The sequence below is a fragment of the Eutrigla gurnardus genome (genome assembly GCF_963514095.1).
Source record: "Eutrigla gurnardus genome assembly, chromosome: 10".
Lineage (NCBI taxonomy): Eukaryota > Metazoa > Chordata > Actinopteri > Perciformes > Triglidae > Eutrigla > Eutrigla gurnardus.
This window is the reverse complement of record NC_139924.1, coordinates 811888-825480: the sequence shown is the minus strand read 5'-3', so window position 1 is coordinate 825480 and position 13593 is coordinate 811888. Positions and strand designations below refer to the sequence as shown.

The 13593-nt window shown below is 46.2% G+C and overlaps 1 protein-coding gene across 1 annotated transcript in view; it reads left to right on the top strand.

The window, feature by feature from the left end:
* The window catches only part of dgkd (diacylglycerol kinase delta), a 105538-nt gene that overhangs the window by 51063 nt on the left and 40882 nt on the right, over nucleotides 1–13593 (top strand). The window contains exons 4-12 of the mRNA XM_084020012.1: nucleotides 4201–4305; nucleotides 4394–4526; nucleotides 4714–4820; nucleotides 5404–5529; nucleotides 5917–6019; nucleotides 6108–6270; nucleotides 6354–6462; nucleotides 6693–6832; nucleotides 9440–9524. Coding sequence (XP_083876138.1) covers nucleotides 4201–4305; nucleotides 4394–4526; nucleotides 4714–4820; nucleotides 5404–5529; nucleotides 5917–6019; nucleotides 6108–6270; nucleotides 6354–6462; nucleotides 6693–6832; nucleotides 9440–9524 — 1071 coding nt within the window. The remainder of the gene's footprint in view (nucleotides 1–4200; nucleotides 4306–4393; nucleotides 4527–4713; nucleotides 4821–5403; nucleotides 5530–5916; nucleotides 6020–6107; nucleotides 6271–6353; nucleotides 6463–6692; nucleotides 6833–9439; nucleotides 9525–13593) is intronic.

Genomic DNA, 13593 nt, shown 5'->3' with positions numbered 1-13593 from the left:
AATGGCCCACGGCTCCAGCGCTTCACTCCATGTATTTAATTTTCGCCGGTTTCGTTGTACGTTAAACAAAATTGGTCGTGTTCAAAAGCTAACGTTAGCAGATGTAATGCTAATTGTAGCAACAACAGGTTTGAGGCATAAAGCTAAAACGGCAAACGCTATAAATGCATAAATGAACATAAAATTAACTTATGGGTCTATGTGCTGACCGAACTTACCTGCAATTTAGTGGACGACGCTTCGGATTGCTGTGTGGTTGTTGTAGAGGTCGAAGACAGAGCCGAGTGGCCATTCGCTTTCACCGTAGAGAAACACCTGGGCCAATGGGAGTGGCTCTTATGATGTATGTTGATGACGCAATGCCTCAGCCAATCACAATGGCGTTGACTGTAACACCCCCCCCCCCCCCCCCCCTTCCCCAAAGGCTACACCTTTATTGTTGTAATAAACAGAATAACACTATTTTAAAAGAGAAAAACAAAAATGTAAACAAACAAAATATTACTTATATTCAAAAATAATGTTTAATCACAAAATATGTCATCATGCCCATACTACTACTACTACTACTATGATAATAATAATAATAATAATAATAATAATAATAATAATAATAATAATGTAAATAAATAAATTACATCATGTCAATTACCTGCACCTGTCTTAGACGTCGAAATAAGTGACCTAGCCCGACGTTCAAATGTTCAGCTGCATATTGACGTCCAAGTGGGGTCATGATTAGACGTCCAAATAGCAGACCTAGTTTGCATGTCGTGTAGTGATCCAGAATTGGTCTTGGACCGACGGACGCAATATAGACATGATCTGGACGTCTATCAGACGTCTAATGTTTGGTGGGAATGTGTAAGTCTCTCTTGCTTCCTAGTGTTGCGCAGCCAGGTTTTCAACCTGTGCAAGGCTGAGAAAGAGCGCTCGGATTTGTAATGTCACAGCATGTTGTTAAATTAGAGAGACAAACAGAGGATTGGTTCTAGAGTGAAGGCAAGAAAGAGCTGACACAGGTCACTAGTCAATATTTGATGCCAGTCACATTTTATTACATGAAAAATTCATATGATACAAAAGATACAAATATGAATTATTTGTTATAGGTGCAGACCCACCACAGGTGTACATGAACCAAAAACAGTTCAATACTATTTAGCTTTATCTACTAAATGTTCCTATGGGACCACAGGATTTCTTGTGGGAAACATGTTGATGTGTTTGAGTTCTAATACTTCTATTAGCCTGGATTATGTGATTTTATTGATGTAACTGGACATAAACAATGATTGACGTTGATCTGGGCGTAAGTTAAAGCTTTCAGAAACGGAGTCCTGTGGTGCCCCACAGTAAATAACCAGCATTAGACACTCAATGACAACATATTACTGATTCCTGCATTCAAACTGCAGTTCAGTCTCCAATCAAACGTCTTCATCTCTAAGACCTGTATTCGTCCAACGGTCATGGGTCAGAGACGGACCAAGGATGCCGTTATGTGGCATGCCGTGCCACCGTTCAGCTAATAGTTTATTATTTATTCAAAATGATTCTCTGATGATATATTTAGTAAGCTGTAAAGTAAATAAAGATGAGTATTGACTGACTGATTGGTCCTCAGTTACTTCGTCTCAGACCGTCACATGTTGAACTCAAACTTCTCCGTTTGGAAACGTCTTTAAATATTTGCTAATTATTTCCAGTCACACCAGTTCAGATGAAGCTTCAGTCTGTTGATTCACGTGAGATCATGTGATGCTGTGACTGAAAACACAGACTGAGAGTCTGCAGGTCAACACTAGAGAGACAAGACCAGAAACAGTAGAGTCTTCAGGTCATCATTAGAGAGACAAGACCAGAAACACGAGAGAGTCTGCAGGTTATCATTAGAGAGACAAGACCAGAAACACTAGAGAGTCTGCAGGTCATCATTAGAGAGACAAGACCAGAAACACTAGAGAGTCTTCAGGTCAGCCACACTGCTGCCGCTCCTGAGAGAACTTGAGTGTATGCATCTATTTCTGTCTTTGAACAGGTGCTTCATTGTGGAGCAGCTGAACAGATTGTGGAAGTCCACATCCGTTTCTCACTCATACACACCAACTGTAGTTCGACTTACGGAGGAGCCATGGGGAACTAAGGGGAATTAAGGGGAGCTATGGAGAACTAAGGGGAACTAAGGGGAGTTTAAGGGAACTAAGGGGAGCCATGGGGAACTAAGGGGAGCTTAGGGGAACTAAGGGGAGCCATGGGGAACTAAGGGGAGCCATGGGGTACTAAGGGGAGCTTAGGGGAACCGAGGGAGCCATGGGGAACTAAGGGGAGCCAAGGGGAACTAATACTCCTTTTCCACCAACGCAAACCTAGTTCAAGAACTGGGCCGGTGCCGTGCTGGTTCGCAGTTGGTTCAACTTGTGAAACTTCTGAGAACCTGTTTGCGTTTCCACTGCCTAGAGAGCCACGTCATTACATCACTGTATACGTCTGAGGTTTCCCCGCAGCGCTAATTTCAAGCATAGCAGACAGGTATCTTCAGAGAAAGTGTTTATTTTGGCAAATAATACAATAACAATAAAATACACAAAATACTAAAATCATTTATTTTTTATTTTTAAAGTGTAGAGCAGTGTGTGATCAATATCAATGATCAGAGTGTTTGATGTTTAGTCATCTGCAGGTTGGACCTCCGTTCAATATCGTCGATGTCCGACAGCTCTACAAATACAAACCAGAGAACAGCGGTTTAATCACAAACGTGTCCACGACGCTGTGAATACAGATGTTAAGTCACGTTGGTATTTGGTAATGTTTAGTGAGCCAATGGCAGTCAGAAAGTGGCATGCTAACGTTGCTGTTAGCAATATCCTGCTAGCTGGCTAGCTAGCCGGTCAGCTTACATTACCCGAGGAAGCATAGCCACTAGTTGCTGCTGTTACGAACGTAATCACTAGCTTGGTAAACTAAACAGAAATGTGTCGTTGGTTTGCAACGAGCTGAAACATTTTAAAAGTGAAACTTACCGGGAACAGTAACGTTAAGTAAAAAAACTCTGCAGCAGCGTATTTTCCCCCGTTGCCTCGAGCCCCTGACGTAGGTTTGCGAACGGGTCTAGACCAGCAAAGAGTTGGTATCGCTCTGGAACCAGTTTTCCTGGCCGAGAGCCAGTTCTTTGTCTGTGGAAACAGGAAGAACTGGTTCGCGATTAGGCACCGGCTCCGAACCGGCCCTCAAAATGCCTCTGTGGAAAAGGGGCATAAGGGGAGCCATGGGGAACTAAGGGGAGCCAAGGGGAGCTTGGCTCCCTTGAAAATGACATGAGCTCCCTATAACCCTCCCATGAGACTTTTGGGGGAGCTCTAAAAAATTGTCCACCATCCATCCATCCATTGTCTACCGCTTATCCTGTATTCAGGGTCGCGGGGGGCTGGAGCCGATCCCAGCTGTCATTGGGCGAAGTCAGGGTACACCCTGGACAGGTAACCAGTCCATCACAGGGCCGACATGTAGAGACAAAGAACCATTCATGCTCACATTCACACCTACGGGCAATTTCGAATCATCAATGAACCTATCCCCATCCTGCATGTCTTTGGACTGTGGGAGGAAGCTGGAGAACCCGGAGAGAACCCACGCGCACACGGGGAGAACATGCAAACTCCACACAGAAGGAACCCAGAGCCCACCCGGGAATCGAAACCGGGACCCTCTTGCTGTGAGGCGACAGTGCTACCCACTACGCCACCGTGCAGCCAAAATTGTCCACTTTTAGGGTATTTTATTTTCCGTAATAAAGAATATATAGTATAAATATATCTAAAATATAAATGTTGTGTCATTATATCCCATTTTTGGAACATCTCTCTCCACTGCTATGGCCGTCCATGCGTTGCGGTGCTCCACACAAATTCTAGATGTACGTAGCCACCTGACCTCCTCATTGGACAGGGTCAGGCCTGAGCGCAGGTCACTTAGTTGGGTTTCGTAGCGTGCTTGTTTTTTGTTGTTGCAGTCATATGTATGTGTGTGCACATGACTTTGGAAGTCATGGTGCACACCAGAGAATAGGGCTCCCCCAAAAGCCAATGTGTACTTTGAACCCTGACACCAGCAATAGAACCAGAAAATACTGACAGCAAACCAATGTGTGTGTGTGTGTGTGTGTGTGTGTGTGTGTGTGTGTGTGTGTGTGTCCAGGTCATTACCCCCTGCAGACGTCTCATCCTGTGTGCAGACAACAGGAAGGAGATGGAGGAGTGGATGGCAGCGCTGCGTAGCGTCCAGAACAGACAGAACTATGAGGTCTGTCTCTGTCTGTCTGTCTCATTATTACCAGTGAGACCAGTAGTTGGGTCCCAATACCAGCTGCTGACTGTGTCTTCTATCCCAGTCCACCCAGTACAGTATGGACCACTTTAGTGGGATGCACAACTGGTACGCCTGTTCTCACGCAAGGCCGACGTACTGCAACGTCTGCAGGGAGGCGTTGTCAGGGGTGACGTCCCACGGCCTGTCCTGTGAAGGTACACGCATATAATACACGTAATACACACAGTACACACATAGTCCCTGAAAATAACATACACATAATACACCCAGTACACATTATACACACATAGTTCACACATATTACACACGGTGAACTTATAATACTTACAGTTTACACACACATGCATGTGTGTGTATGTGTAATAACTGTGTGTGTGTCAGTGTGTAAGTTCAAGGCTCATAAGCGTTGTGCAGTCAGAGCCACCAACAACTGTAAATGGACGACTCTGTCTTCTATTGGAAAGGACATCATCGAGGACGAGGACGGGGTGAGACACACAAACACACACCCACACACACACACACACACACATTCCTGGACCTTACGGGTCCAAACGCGATGCAAATTATTTGCTCGACACAATTTCATGACTTGGATCTTTTCACTAATCGTCATCATTATGCCGTCAATCTGTTTATCTGTTTATTGCATTTAAATCACAACAAAGTTGTTTGATTTCGGCACACACCGCTGTAGTAAATCAGGCGATATGTGTTATTCACGCTGAATACAGCTGAATTAAATCCACGCGCACCCCTGGGTGATGTTATGAACTCAGGATTCAGTTTGATTAGCCGGTCTATCTAGGAGTCCACAACATGTACAAAGCAGCAATAGTGGTGATTTCAGCCATGACTGATGAAACATTGTCGGTGTCTCCATCGAGGTAAGCCCCGCCTCCTCTCCGGCACGGCCAGCTTAGGCAACGCAAATAAACACAAATGATCCTGCCAATCAATACAACTGATCCCAACTGAACTTTAATAACGCAACACGGAAATGGTGTCAACGCGGCTTAAGAGCGTCAGTGAAGATCTTGTATCCAGCTGAACTCTGAACACTGTCCTCAGGTGTCGATGCCTCATCAGTGGTTGGAGGGGAATCTGCCCGTCTCCGCTAAATGTAATGTCTGTGACAAGACCTGTGGCAGCGTCCTCCGTCTGCAGGACTGGAGGTGTCTCTGGTGTAAAGCCATGGTGAGACTGGTTCAGACTGTTTTCATCAATCAATCACATCATACCTGTAGACAGTGCACAGTCCTCACTCGTAGTGGTATAAGTCATCATGTTAAGGTGTAGCTCAGATGTCATTTTACAGTGTTACAGTTACAGGTAATAGATGCGGTGTAGTGCAGATGTAGTTCAGGAGAAGGTGTAGTTCAGGTCACATTTCACATGACAGTTCCTGTGATTGTTCAGATGTAATTCAGTTTTCAGGTGTAGTTCAGGTGAGTCTACCTCTCTCTTCATGTTTTTTTTTATTAGTTAATGATATTTGAGTAGCTGCTTTAACAGCGTTTGAAGGAACTCTAAACGGAACATATTCCAGACAGACATGGTGAGGTTGGTCTCTCTGTCCTCCAGGTCCACTCAGGCTGTAAGGACCAGCTGTCCTCCAAGTGTCCTCTGGGTCAGTGTAAAGTGTCTGTCATCCCCCCGACGGCACTCAACAGCATCGACTCTGACGGTGAGACTCACATCTGATCATTTATCAGACAGTATTAACACACACACACACACACACACACTGAATTAATGTGGGTCGGTCTGTTCAGGATTCTGGAAGGCCTCGTGTCCTCCATCCTGCACCAGTCCTCTGCTAGTTTTCGTCAACTCCAAGAGCGGAGACAATCAGGGCGTCAAGTTCCTGAGACGCTTCAAACAGCTGCTGAACCCAGCTCAGGTGTTCGACCTGATGAACGGGGGACCACACCTGGGGTGAGATAGAGAGATGGAGTGCCATATGAATAATGTGTTTTATATAAAGAGGGTGGTGTGTAAACATTCAATCTCTCTGTCAGTCTGCGTCTGTTCCAGAAGTTTGATACGTTCAGGATCCTGGTATGTGGAGGAGACGGCAGCGTCGGCTGGGTTCTGTCTGAGATCGATGCTCTCACACTGCACAAACAGGTACATTTGAATTGATCCTTCATAGTTTATTTTATTGTTCGAAGGAAGAAGAAAAGTTCTGTGGTTAAATATTAGAAATGTTTATTTTCCCTCAGCATGTCATCTCATACAATTCCTATGAATGAATATAAAGATAGGGGGCGCCATCATGTTTAAAAGCCTGACATATATTTTATTAGGACTAATTCTTCATGTTAACTATGGACACGCCTTTTTGTTTTTGTTTGCAGTGTCAGCTGGGAGTTCTTCCTCTGGGGACAGGGAATGATCTGGCCCGGGTTCTGGGTTGGGGTTCAGCCTGCGACGATGACACACAGCTGCCTCAGATACTGGAGAAACTGGAGAGAGCCAGCACCAAGATGTTAGACAGGTAACTGATGTTGGACAGGTAACAGGTGTTAGAGGTAACTGATGTTAGACAGGTAACAGATGTTAGACAGGTAACTGATGTTAGACAGGTAACAGGTGTTAGAGGTATCTGATGTTAGACAGGTAACAGGTGTTAGACAGGTAACAGGTGTTAGAGGTAACTGATGTTAGACAGGTAACAGATGTTAGACAGGTAACTGATGTTAGACAGGTAACAGGTGTTAGAGGTATCTGATGTTAGACAGGTAACAGGTGTTAGAAGTAACTGATGTTAGACAGGTAACAGGTGTTAGAGGTAACTGATGTTAAGACAGGTCAAAGGTGTTAGACAGGTAACAGGTGTTAGAGGTAACTGATGTTAAGACAGGTCAAAGGTGTTAGACAGGTAACAGGTGTTAGACAGGTAACTGATGTTAGACAGGTAACAGGTGTTAGAGGTAACTGATGTTAAGACAGGTCAAAGGTGTTAGACAGGTAACAGGTGTTAGACAGGTAACTGATGTTAGACAGGTAACAGGTGTTAGAGGTAACTGATGTTAGACAGGTAACAGATGTTAGACAGGTAACAGATGTTAGAGGTAACTGATGTTAGACAGATAACAGATGTTAAGACAGGTAACAGATGTTAGACAGGTAACTGATGTTATGCGGCGTTCACACCGGACGCGATAGACGCGAATACAATCGCGTGAGACGCGTGTATCGTGCCGCTTGATAATTTTGGACTATTTGTGTCATTCGCGTCATTCGCTTCATTCGCGTCATTCATTTTTGAACCGGTGCCGCTCTAGCGGGGGAAACGAGGGCAGTGCCGGCGGGGGGCCGGCTGGTCACGTCGGCGGACCCTCCTCCTCCGCCTCGGGGTACCCGATGCCAGAGTCCCTGAGCCTCCTTCGGGAGCCACGTCCCTCGCACCTCTCCCCAGGGAGAGTCGGGACCATATTCGACTAGACCTCAGATCAGACGAGACAACCCGTTGAATTTAAGCATATTACTAAGCGGAGGAAAATAAACTATCTAGGATTCCCTCAGTAGCGGCGAGCGAAGAGGGAAGAGCCCAGCGCTGAATCCCCGTCCGACGGGCGGGCGGACGTGGGAAATGTGGCGTACGGAAGACCGCTTGCCCGGTGTCGCTCGAGTCCTTCTGATTGAGGCTCAGCCCGTGGACGGTGTGAGGCCGGTAACGGCCCCCGTCGCGCCGGGGTCCGGTCTTCTCGGAGTCGGGTTGTTTGGGAATGCAGCCTGTCCATCTCAGCTCATCTGTCTGTAGGCTTGAATATTTTCAACTTTATTTGCGTCGCTTCAGACGCGCTATTCGCTTCATTCGTGCCATTCGCGCCATTCGCTTCATTCGCGCCGCGTCTCATCGCGCCAGACGCTCCATTCGCGCCGCCTCCGCCTGAATCGCGTGTCATCGCACCATTTACATTGATTTTCAATGTAGAGTCGCTGCTCAATTCGTGTCTATCGCGTCCGGTGTGAACGGCCCTTTATGCGGCGTTCACACCGGACGCGATAGACGCGAATACAATCGCGTGAGACGCGTGTATCACGCCGCTTGATCATTTTGGGCGGGGGGAGCCGGCGGGGGGAACCGGCAGGGAGCAGGCAGGGGGAACCGCCGGGGAGCCGGCGGGTAGCCGGCGGGAGGCCGGCGGGGGGCCGGCGGGTCACGTCGGCGGACCCTCCTCCTCCGCCTCGGGGTACCCGATACCAGAGTCCCTGAGCCTCCTCCGGGAGCCACGTCCCTCGCACCTCTCCCCAGGGAGAGTCGGGACCACATTCGACTACACCTCAGATCAGACGAGACAACCCGTCTGACCCGTCAAGCATATTACTAAGCGGAGGAAAATAAACTATCTAGGATTCCCTCAGTAGCGGCGAGCGAAGAGGGAAGAGCCCAGCGCTGAATCCCCGTCCGACGGGCGGGCGGACGTGGGAAATGTGGCGTACGGAAGACCGCTTGCCCGGTGTCGCTCGGGGGCCTGAGTCCTTCTGATCGAGGCTCAGCCCGTGGACGGTGTGAGGCCGGTAACGGCCCCCGTCGGGTTGTTTGGGAATGCAGCCCGTCCATCTCAGCTCATCTGTCTGTCGGCTTGAACTCGTCGCTGATTGGATGTCGCGGCGCGATGCCGCCTGAAAAGTTCAATATTTTCAACTTTATTCACGTTTCTTCAGAAGCGCCATTCGCTTCATTCGCGTCAGACGCGCCATTCGCTTCATTCGCGTCAGACGCGCCATTCGCGCCGCGTCTCATCGCGACAGACGCTCCATTCGCGCCGCCTCCGCCTGAATCGCGTGTCATCGCGCCATTTACATTGATTTTCGATGTAGAGTCGCCGCTCAATTCGCGTCTATCGCGTCCGGTGTGAACACCCCATTAGACAGGTAACTGATGTTAGACAGGTAACAGGTGTTAAAGTAACAGATGTTAGAAAGGTAACAGATGTTAAGACAGGTAACTGATGTTAGACAGATAACAGGTGTTATAGGTAACCGATGTTAGACAGGTAACCGATGTTAGACAGGTAACAGATGTTAGACAGGTAACAGATGTTAAGACAGGTAACTGATGTGAGACAATTAACTGTCTTTCCTCCTGCTCTAGGTGGAGTATCATGGTCTATGAGACGAAGTTTCCACAGCAACACTCTGCCTCCACCGTCACAGAAGACTGCAGCGATGACTCTGAGGTAACAGGAAATGACATCACTTCCTGTTGTTCATCAAGTTAAGCTCCCCCTCTTACACCATGCTCACACCAAATGAGAAGAACATGTTTGCTTTCATCCCATTTGACCGAGGGCTCATGACATCATCATGACATCATCGGGAACTGCTCGGTAGATTTCACCAAGCTGGTTTCACTATTGATCAAGACACACGTTGGCTGGATGAACCCAGAATAAACCGTTTAGCTGTTAGTTAATTCTAATACATGGATAGAAAGGATGCTGAAATAACAACATAATGATGGTTTTGTAAAAAAGTATAAAAGTCATGGTTTGTTAGGTCTGTCTTCAAGAATTCTGAATGCAGTCTGGATGATCAGAGCTAGGATTGCTAACATAGCTGCTACATCAACACGAAAAAACGCAGCTCTAAAACTAAATCTGATTTAACTCATTTCAAATAGTTAGAAAAAATAAAATCAATATGTGGCAATGTTGATATTCTGGCAAATAAATATATGGGAAACACATACATAACAACACATACGCGTGTGTGTGTGTGTGTGTTTGTGTGTGAACAATAATAACAGGATGTAAGAACGTAACAATATTTATATTTCAAAATCGCATGAAAAAAAAACCTGGAATGAATTGGAGGCACTCGTTGATTCTGTGGCGCTGCGTCACACATTGGTCTATGTGTGGGAAACACTGGACATCCTATGGTTTATTAACCTACACATAAGACCTGAAGCAATTCCAGTTGCCAACAATAAAGCTTTCAAAGATGACCTGAGGGGTATTCCATCAAACTCGCTAAGCTTGATCGCTAGTTTGATTAGCTAATTTCGATAAGCCTCGCTACCTTTATAGCAAGAGTTGCGTTCCATCAACGTGACTTGAGGCACTCTCCGCTAAGTAACCATGGGAATTTATGCGACCAAACTAGCCTGCCCTGGGGCAGGCTAACCATCAGGCTTACCTTAGCGGGGGTATCAGAGAAGTCCGGCTGTCGGAAACAACTGTACCAGCAGAAGGTTCCGCCAAGCCTAGTCCTCGTGATTTCGTCATGTGAAAGACCAAAAAATTACCAAAATTACATATATGAAGTACAAACAAAAAAAATGAATAAATTGTTTATTTTGTTTAAGACCGACTGGCCATATCATTGTCTAAAGCCCCCAGTTGGGTGAGTGGTGATGCACCTGCCCCCGAACGTGGGCATCCCAGGTTCACATCCTGGCAAGGACATCTCATGTGTGTTTTTTTTTTTTTTTTTGCTTGTATAATTGTCTTTCGATCAGAGAATTAGACCAACATTTTACCTTAGCTATGATAAATATGTCATACAATTTCCCCAGAACCCAAATATAACTTGCAAAAACATGATAGGCATAAAGATGTTATTATTAATAGCATGATATAGATCCCAATGACAAAGGCATTGCTGCATGCAATTTTCAGCCACATAAATTCCTTTCAGGTTCATTGAATGTGTTCATTGAATTGTTGAGATAAATGTGTTGGTCAATGTATTTACTAGGCCTATCTAAAAAAAGAGAGAAAGAGAGTTCAGGCCAAAGAAAGACATTTCACAAGCTTCCATAGTCGGGAATTGAACCGTGGCCGGCCGCATGCAAAGCCGGCGCGTTACCTCTACACTATACTCACGTTCGAGAAATTGTTGTCAGTGTTATATTAGAAGATGTTACTGTTGGGACCTCACTAGAAGGACTACACAATGCGGCCTACAGAAGCCTACAAAGCCTACACAGGACAAAGGGAAAAAGGGGATTAAAAAACTACACCGCCATTTTAGTTTCACATCTCACCCAGGTGAGAGATGCGACGCCACCCAACTTGTGCCTATTGGCTGACAATCTTCAGGGAACCCCGGGGGGTCCCCTGGAGCGGCCTGAGCTTTATAAACCGAAGCCGCCTGGAGAACGCTCTCTTACTCACTCTTACTCCGACTCCTACTCTGGCGTCTCTTCCTACAACCGGCGCAACACCACGTTGCAACGGGAGGCGACCCCCTCCTGCAGCGCACCGCTGCAACAAGAGGAACCAAGCCGGTTCCTGCCTTCCAGCTACCAGACGCTGTCTGAAGTAAGCTGACTAAATCGCCAAGCCGCGATTATATCGCCGCTCGTGGAAGGAGGAAACACCAACTGTTTTCTTTATTTGAGTTTGATCAACGAGAGGAAACCCGCTCCGCTCTCGTCTGGACGAAGCCGACTCATCACGTCCCCCGCTGACGCCGGGGACTCACGAACTACCGCCGTTACGGAACGCCGTCATCGTCTTACGCAACGATACCAGTAAGAGGCTATCAGTCTGGGCAGAGACACAAGTGATAGTGTAGGATATGCTTGTAATTCTTGTTAATGTGTTCTAAGTTCTGATCGCGGACCGCCGAGTCCGTTGGTTCATGTGCTGCTGTATTTGAATACCGATCGTGTACCCACGCAGCTGGGTTGATTTCTGTAACAGTGTTTGCGACTAACCTCCGCCATATTCGCGAGCTCAGAAAGCCTCTACTATCAGTTAAAAGACCGGTCTTGCGGAATAAACGCCAGTTTATTCACTCGAGCCCGTGTGATAGCAGCACGGCTTCTGGGCCTCGGAATATCGCTCGCTCATTTTCTCTCTCTTTGTTTGTGACCCGCTAACACACACACACATACACGCCGCACACACGTGTCCTAAGCCAGCTGTTCCCGGCGGACGCTAGGGACATAGCTACATCTGGTGGCTACATACGGCTATCTCTCTCTCTCTCTCGCTACCCCATTGAACCTCAGTGGCTCCGCCCCTGAACGCTGCGAGGAATAGCTCCATCTGGTGGCCGCCCATAGCCATCTCTCCCTCTCTCTCTCTCTCTCTCGACACGCACGCGCACACACGCACACGCACGCACACACATACGCACACACACACTCCACGTGTGTATCTCCCTTTGTTTAAGCTTAGCTTTGTGTGTTAGGTAGTTAGGTAATAAGGCTTTGTTAATTGCAGTGTTATTGATTGTGATCATTATTACTGATTTTAATAAATCTTATTATATTATAACTAGCGGTCTCTTGTGCTTGTTGTGTATATGTCACTGGATAACAGCAGGTTGTGAAGGCTAGTGCTTGAATTCACGCCTTTTTAATTGTTCGATTGGTTTTGTACTCCTATGCCAATGATCACGATGATTGGCATGTGAGTATAAAACCTTTATATTGAGACTGAATACGGTTTTAGGTTATCTTTTCCCTGATCCCAGGGTGGTGCCCCGTTTATTCATGATTATATCATGATAATATATTACATATAATTATTAATACCGATAATCATATTGATATTAATAATTAACTGTTGATAACCAAATCTGCTCCTGCTACAACCCCAACATTACTCTTAACGGTACTTCCGTATTTAATCGCTCGGTAATTCTTGCCCAAGCAGCCTCGCGATTTTTAATTATCACTACAGTATTCCCTTTTTTGGTTATGATGGGTTTTTATACTCCTCGTACAGTTCCATCAATATTTTTTGCTCTGGTCTTTTCTGCCATTTTCTCGATGATTCGACATTCACGATTCTGGTCTGGCTTTATATCCCGTGAATGCGCGTAACACACAACAACGTTAACCTGGCTTGAATTAGCCTCAACAAGGCGTGGCTGAAATGCGTTAATAGGATGAGCTTGTTTTCTACATAAACACTCAGTAATATCTAATAACACTCTCCCCGTTGCCACGGTGAATCTTAGTATCGGAGCTCCATTGATGATGGCTTTGTAGAGTCGGCAGGCACGCGCGTAACTCAGAGTTGCCCATGTCAGAGTTGGGCAACTCAGAGTTCAGGGTTTAGGTTCAGATTTTGTTGAACCTGCTCTGTGAAACCGGGAGAGCGTTATTAGATTTTACTGAGTGTTTATGAGTGTTTATGTATAAAACGAGCTCATCCTGAGAAAGCGAAGCAACGTAATTGCATGAAAGTGGAGATAGTTTGCGTGGCAGACAATTACTGCCTGATCTAATTTGTATAACTGAATGAAACAGTCTGTTGATCTAAAGGTAATTAGTCTTTATTTTCGGCC